Raw genomic sequence first — 8393 nt, 5'->3', positions numbered from 1 at the left:
TTCATGCAGATGTCTAACAATGTTCTATTCAATGGAAGGCGAGCTCCGTAGTGGAATGCGTTGTACCAAAGTTAGCTGAGTAGACGCACCTCATTTGTCGAATGTGAGGAGCATAAGGCAAACAAACATCACTGACTGTTTTTCCTAGATGGAATTTGAATTGGATTCCTGCAGATGTAATCGTACTCTTAAATAACACCGAAGAAAGCCCACATATGTTGAAGTATCATTCGGTGATTTAGGTCTCGTAAATCGGTAACAAAGAGCGAATCGTTCAAGATTTGTAATATTAAAATTGGCGCACTTAAAAAATTCTATGAGCAAATATCGCCAGAGTGCGCAACCGGGTTAGGCTAACTCCCTGTAAAAGTCACAACTTTGAACGCCAAATAGTTGAAAACAATTTGGGTGTGCTTCTAGTGAGCGATGAAACACAAATCTGCCGGTCCTTAGACTCACGGAAGAATTCTTGTGAAACCGTTGTTCGAACAAAAGAAAATTTAAAGAAGCTTCCGCATTTGATAGCATTTATTCGAACACTTAAACTCCCTCCATTCGGCCGCAGTTTCGTGGAATTTGTTTAAACGTATTTATGGTCTATTAAGGGCGCAGGACTCATATGTAAATGACTGCTAGTGACTTAGCATGATTTCTCCATGAAAAAGATGGACAATTTTGTGGAATGTTTGTTCCTTTAAGCCTTTTCTCCCGCATCGCATTTAAAAATAACCTGTTGATTACAAGAACTATAATGATGCCTTATTTGCTTCGCGCAAACTCACAATGGAGTAGCAATTGGCGATTGGTGTATGAAAAAGTTTTCCATCTTTGCAACAGGCGTTAGGTCAGTAAGATTCATGGAATCCTCACAGCTATTAAGTTTTATATACTCAGTGATGGTCAGCACACGCCGTATCGAGCGCACATCCGGACTTCATCTTGCCGGTATACTGACCTGTCGGTAGTACCATAAGAATCGTTAGGGAACTTATGGCAGAAAAGCAGACAAAACAGTGAGATGGCTGGTGATTTGGACTTCTGGCGCAAATTCAACGGACGGGGATGGGCTTATGGGCACATGTCACATTCTGGGTCGGGACTTAGTAGGGGAAGGTTGAACNGGGATGGGCTTATGGGCACATGTCACATTCTGGGTCGGGACTTAGTAGGGAAAGGTTGAACTACGGGAAAGCCATCAGAATGGGAAATGTAGTCACGTCACCCTCGTCACTACGTTTCACTTTGGTTCATGCACAGCCTCACACATGCTCATCTCGGGCGAGTCAGTTGGAGGCTTCCATGGAATTTGGAACTGGTAAAAAGGCGTGACTTATGAAGGGCAGCACAGATCAAGTATAATCTTGGGTAAATTTAGGGCGCAGCCAGTTTCATTGCTGCCATCCAAACAAGGCAATTAAGCGGCCGTGTCTACCCAAAAGAGAGAATGATATCCAGAACTTCTGCTAGCAAGCACCATGGTATGTGTTAGACTGTGACCGCACATACCATACAGCCAAGCACAATTTCTAACTGCCGACACTCCTCGATCTCAAAAACGGTAATCGACATTCAGGTAAAGATAGTAGGTAGGTGGTCGATGCGGACCTGTGGGTATATGTGCATGTAAGGCACGAGCAAAATTGCGCGTCGAAATTTTCCAGTACACAACCCGGTGCCGATCACAAAAGGCCTGTTTTCAAACGCAGCATGGGAGCTAATATTCGGTCTTCCAGAATGAGAACTGTATTTAGCAAGTGTCACAGTGTTTGCTCATGGGATGGTTATACGTGGTGATAACGACGACGGAACCGTCGGTTTAATTGGGCAAAAGTTTATCATGGTCGGGGATGATATTGCTGAAGGTTACATGAAATTGTAATTGTTTATGCGATCCTCCTTCAAGAAAACGTGTTCAGGAAAAAGGCCGTAAAGCATTACGACTGTACGGATGCAAACAATAAATAGAATCATGATTTTACAGAGGCTGCAGTATATTTTTAGGCGTGGGCCTGGAAAGCAGACAAAATGCATGAACATGAAGGACCGTTGTTGGCCTCTAGATTAGTCTGACATCTGTTCATGGGGCCGTTACAGATAAAAAATATACGTAACACCGCACACTGTTTCGAGCATGACAGGCCGTTATTAGCCACGGGTTTATGTTGCTGCCTGTAGTTGAGCCTCATGATCGGCGTCGCAAAATGACACGGGTCTAGCAATTACGATTAGTAGTCGATGTAGGCAATGTCGTGTACGGATGATCCGACGCACCTTCTCCCGTATTACTCGCATGGACTTCCAAATACTCTATAGGGCCTACGTCAGACCGCTCCTGGAGTACGCCAACCAAGTAGTCTACTCAGGACGTGCGAAAGACGTCACCCTCATTGAGCGTGTCCAGCGGGCCGCCACGAGAATGGTTGCCGGCCTCAAATCCGTGGACTACGAAACGCGTCTCGCGATGCTTGATCTCTTTCCCCTGGAGTACCGTCGCCTCCGAGGGGACCTAATTCTTACTTACGCCCTGTTTGAACAAAGCTTGGCAAACAGGTTTTTACCGTTGACCCAGCAAACACCCGGCGGGGACATAGTAAGAAAATCTTCAAGCTCAGGGCACACACATCCGTTAGACAAAACTTTTTTTCATTTCGGGTAGTAGCTGCGTGGAATGCCCTTCCTCCGACGGTTGTACATGCTCCTTCTCGAACCCAATTTAAAGCACTATTAGACATTTATTTATGCGAATCCTCGCGCTAGCGAGCATTCTGCCCCGCGCTGAGAACATAAAGAGCAGTGCTACACCCTTTTTTCACTTGTGCCTTTCAGGTGAACGACAGCCACTGACCGACAAGAACAAAACCGACCCGGGAAACTTGGGCAAAAGCCTCGATCCTGTGTATCAATCCGTGAAAATCCGTGAAATCCATGAAGGGCATGACGGGCAATCATTGACCGTTAAATGATTCTACCGTGCCTAATCGTAGCCTCATATTCCACATAGATACTGACCTGGTGTTCAATATCAGCAGCAAATATAATCGGCATCGTGCATGCCATGAGTAACTTGGGTCGTCTTGGCCATTGGGTTGTTACCAGGATTAATGCAGGTCTCATACTCACAGTCGAGCATACATATGCACATCGTAGATACGATAGGTAGCCAAGATAATCGAAAGCGCGTGTGGTTATCATGCTGACCGGCAATGGACGACCACGTTTTCCGTCAACGTGGATGGACGTTTTTTGTCGAACTATAGCTAATCAGCTTGACTATTTTCACTGAGACGGATATCGTCTTGCCCGTAATTTTCGTCTAGATTTCTCATGACTCTGCATAAACTGCTGGCTAATTGTGCATATCTGAGAATGGATACCATAGAGGTGCATACTCACATCAATACCACGCCATGTGTCGAATTCACCTCCATCATTTTCCTGAACAAAGGGCGAGCTTCCCAAAAATCTGTGTTGTATCGAAGTCCGCTGAACACATCCGCCTAATTGGTCACGTTTGAGGGTTACCAAGCATGCAAAAGTTATTCAACTATCCTCCTGGAATTTGTGTTGTTCATTCTGTGGATGATATCCAACTGCGGAAATAAGAAACATGCTAGAGTTGGGTGCTTTACTTTATTTGGTAAACCGGTAATGAGACGCCAAACGGTTGTGGTAGACGAAAATAGAATTTCGCTCACTTAAATAAAATGATATGAACAATGTATCACTGAAACGCGCAAAAATAGATTAAATTAACTCCTTGTCAGATTCAAAACCTCCATAGTTTTGGCTAGAATATTTTTCGGTTTACCTCTAGTGAACGGCCGGTCCAGCTTGATTTGTTTCCTCCGTGATAGGAAAAACCCCAGCGACAGAGCATCTCTGCCATCAATGCCGGCTGCATTTGCATCTTGCGGGTTTAGGCGTGACTATATCTGGGAACTACAAAGCCCACTTCTTGTGTGGCTGCCCTGTTTCCGGGCGTTTCCGAATAGCCGAAAACCAGTCATGCTTTTATTTCGACTGTACCATTATAATCATTGATGCTGTTACGCCACTCACCGACCGGGAAGAGACACTTTTAATAAGATTCTCGGATCCCTTCACGGGCTCAAAACTACGAGGATTCCAGTCAACCATATATCGATGTGATATTGAACGATGCGTGGCACTTGGGTTGGACAAGCACCTCAATAAGTGGGGACCCGAGTCACCGCAACTTTATCAAGCTTCAGACACTCAATATTACTAGATCGAAAAATCTGACATGACGCATCCAACGCGCAGAGACCCGAACAAACCTGAGGGTCACACCAGATGTGCGTAGTCCTAAGCAGTTCCATAGATGGCGGTGAGAACAATACTTGAATTGAGATAGGGGCATAAAGCCGTCGGAAAATCGAGGAATGAGCCTACCTGATTAGCACAAAGCAGGAGAAATTGGTTGAACATATGCTTCAAAAATCTTGTGGGTGTGTATCATGCAAATATAGGAAAACGGTTATTACAGGCAGTGAACTGAAGTCACGCGGGAGTTAGTACCGTTTTTATCGGTCTATTTTCTTTCCATAAGGCAACTAACTTATCTCCTTATGTTCCGCTAACGACAGTACGATGATAGAGCGCGTGGTATGATGCTGTGTTGGTAGCCTTCGGTGAGCCAATAAAATGTTATTCTAATCCCCGGATATCTCCTTATCCAATATCTCCTACAAGTAGCAACAGTTAATCGTCCGTTTTGTGCATGCCCGACAAAACGTGTGAATAAATTTCTGTAGCCGCCTATCCTGTCATTGTGACGCTCGGAATAACTGTGCATTTAACACGTAGATCGGATAGAAGATGCATGGCAATGAAAACACAAAAAAGGCAGAACACACCAGTCTACTTCCGTATCAAAAAAACTCGAGCCAACCTCAGATTGATTTGAGTCTTTCGCGGGGCAAGTTGCTGGCCAAAAACAAAGCCCACTAGCCGCACAATACTCTTAACAGCAAAACCTTTGCAATCGGGGTAAAAATTTTGTGCCTATATATTGTGTTTTGTTGCGTATGTGCTGAAACCAAAGCCGATTTTCATCTACATCCATGTTTTGCTGTTCACCAAATTTTATTTTCTAGTGGGGCAATCATACCTTTTGCGGAAACGTCTGATGGAATAAGTCTCCAGCACCGTAAGGACCCCGGGGAACTTGAGCGAGGCTCAAAAGTTTAAACTGGTACTCTGAACCCAATTGCCCGATCACTTTAGTCAATCGGAATTTCCATTTCATTGTGCAAATACCGAGATTCTCAAAGAACCTCTACAAATGAACGAAGTTCGAATGAATGGAATTGCGCACACTAATCCCTAATACAAGCATAATCCCATTGAAACCGCGACAGCCATTGGTCACATACAAATGATTCTTTTAACTTCAGTCAGTATAGTATAGATCAGGCTGCATGGCGTGTCGGCTGCCGCTGGCTATTCGCACAATGAGATTGATTTCTCGAAATCTACGGCATTTTCAGACCTGCCACTTCATAGTGTAGAATGTCTACGTATAATGTATATGCTCCTGTATTATTGAAAATCCTTTACTGTGGCGATTTGTTTAAGTGAACTAAATCCCCAGGTGAATAAACACCGCCAACTTTGAATACCTTACCGGATGATAAAAAATCGCTGATTGTGGAAAAGGTTGATCCACATACAATGAACGTAACTTTCAGGTATTCTTCCACCGAAACAGAGTTCCTCAACATTCTAGAATTCAATGGCCTTTGGAGATGCGAACTATGCATAGGCGCATTCGTGCAAACAAATTTTGGCCGATGATTTATGTTGCCGGTAATAATTCCGTGGTGCACGCTAATTACTTGGTAAACTTCGTGCACCTTGACTGGCAAATTACAGAGTTTTTCATTATAGGTTCCGAATTATGCTAGAAAGTCCTCCGGGTTCATCGATCAAAACCGACGCGCACCACTAGCATGCGGCTAGGGGTACGCGATACCTAACTAACTAGCCACATAGAGCCTACGTCGATAATACCAGACAGCTGAACGATCTTAACCCACTCACATCACTAGCATGCGGCTAGGGGTACACGATACCTAACTAACTAGCCGCATAGGGCCTCCGTCGATAATACCAGACAGCTGAACGATCTTAACCGACTCACACCACTAGCATGCGGCTAGGGATACTGTGCGTGTATGCCCATTTTCGGGTGATGTACAACCGGCGAGCCGTAAGACAGGAGAGAAACCGTGGGTCGGTTCGGCGCAGAAGCTGTAGATCTTGTCGTAATCTGCGTGCTTGTAATATGATGAACATAAAACCTACTGTACAGCATTGTCCAGGCGAGCCATGCGGTGAAATATGTGCCGGCTGTTCGCAGAATGTGTCTGTGACCATAAATACATGGATATTAAATGATACATACGTGCTTCCTGATGGCTTTGCGGACGTGAAAGTAGCAAAGCATAATGTCACAGCCGAACACTACTCTTGCCGCACGCATTTGCGCCGCCAACTTGTCCATTACGAAGGTCCTGACCGGATACGCTTCGCCCATCATTTCTTTGAACAAGCCGAACAGTTTACGCATGGGAGCAAACTGCTCGCTCTCTACGAACGCATACATAACCGGACGCCCGGTTCCCATGCCGTCCGTTATCAAGAATGTGTATAGTTTATATCTAAATACCGAATATTAGATGCTTTAAAAAAACTTACCCAAGGCGGTTTGTTGCATGTGTCCCGTCCACATTCACTACGTCGGGAAAGCGTCGGAATAACGCTATCTGCTGCCATCGGGAGAAACATATGTGGCTATAGTGACCTTCCTCTCCCTGACACACAAGAACGCGTCCGGTCTCCCGAAGTTTTGCCAGGACCGAAGGCATATCATCTGCTACATTAAAACCCAACCATTAGGCACCTACTCAACATAGCCGGTCGACACTTCCGGCGGTAGTTGTGTATATCCTTAGTTGTAAGAATCTTTCCGAATTCATCCGCCACAAACTGCCGCACCTCAGATGACGGCGTTCCATATCTCAGCAGGGCCTGGCATGTGCCCAACTCGTCTTCGGTTAAGCGTCGATTGACTGGAAGCCGATCGTAAAGAAACTTTGACAGTTTGTGGTTGTGTTCCAGAAAATAAGACGTCACTGCCAGTTGGTTCCTTTGCCTCCGTAGACAAAACCGCACTGGGCAGCTGGTGCTTCGCGTACTTTTTTTATTAGAAATTACGCTCGGCTTACTAGCTTCTTCGGATTCCACGGCTTTCCGTTTTTCTTGGAGGGCGCCTGCTGCATTTGTAGTACACCCATTCGTAACGCAAAATAGTGTTGGTGCTTCGATTACTGGATGAACGCACAAATATCACAAAGTTATCCTTCATGTATTGATTTAAGGTCTTCTCAAATGCCGTGAAGGATGAAAACGATACACCCACAAATTTCTCAACGAAAGCCACTTCCGAAGCCATAGCAGACGAAGTTCAAAGCCGAATGTGCGCCAATACCGAATGTGCGCCAATAATTTTCAAATGTCATCGATTAAAACAAATCGCAAAAAAATAACGGCAGATGAGGGGGGTTTTCAGTCTACGCATATATGCAAAGAAGTGCAACATTTTGACGTTAAAGTTTTTATTTCGTCCGCAGGCGTTTTGCAGAAAAATACATTGTGCGTCTAGCCGCTGGCCGTAGCCATAGCAGACGGAGTTCAAAGCTGAATGTGCGCCAATAATTTTCAAATGACATCCATTAAAACAAATCGCGAAAAAATGAGGGCAGATGAGAGGGGTTTTCAGTCTCCGCATATATGCAAAGAAGTGCAACATTTTGACGTTGAAGTTTTTATTTCCGCTGCAGGGGGCTTGCAGGAAAATACACTGTGCTTCTCGCCTGGCAGCTATAGGCCTATAAGCCTCACTAGCAAGGTGATGGAACGCATTCTGAAGCGAGACATCCTAGATCACCTTACTTCCAGCAATCTGATATCTCCAGCTCAACACGGATTTCTCCCAAACCGTTCTTGCGTAACAAACATGCTCGTGTTTATGGACAGCTTAACCCAAGCCAAGGACGAAGGACTCATATCGGATGCCATATTTTTCGACTTCTCAAAAGCATTTGATAGGGACCCACACGTCCCGCTGCTCCACAAACACGAGTCTTACGGGATTCAAGGGAAAATCCATCGCTGGATCAAGGCGTTCCTATCAGACAGGTCATTCCGAGTGAGAATAGGCTCAACCTATTCCTCTCCAGCGCCGGTCTCCATTGGAGTTCCTCAAGGCTCCGTCTTGGGACCACTCCTGTTTCTGATCTACGTCAACGACATCCCAGACGTTCTTGCGAGTCCATGTCTACTTTATGCGGACGACTTGAAATCCTGGA

The 8393-nt window shown here is 45.2% G+C and overlaps 1 protein-coding gene across 1 annotated transcript in view; it reads left to right on the top strand.

Moving 5' to 3' along the window:
* Window positions 1-7777: 7777 nt before the first annotated feature.
* The window catches only part of T265_09184 (hypothetical protein), a gene marked incomplete at both ends in the record, with an annotated part of 33201 nt that continues 32585 nt past the window's right edge, over window positions 7778-8393 (top strand). The window contains one exon of the mRNA XM_009175196.1: window positions 7778-8223. Coding sequence (XP_009173460.1) covers window positions 7778-8223 — 446 coding nt within the window. The remainder of the gene's footprint in view (window positions 8224-8393) is intronic.

This window comes from Opisthorchis viverrini (assembly GCF_000715545.1).
Source record: "Opisthorchis viverrini unplaced genomic scaffold opera_v5_260, whole genome shotgun sequence".
Taxonomy (NCBI): Eukaryota; Metazoa; Platyhelminthes; class Trematoda; order Opisthorchiida; family Opisthorchiidae; genus Opisthorchis; species Opisthorchis viverrini.
This window is presented reverse-complemented; position numbering and strand designations above follow the sequence as displayed.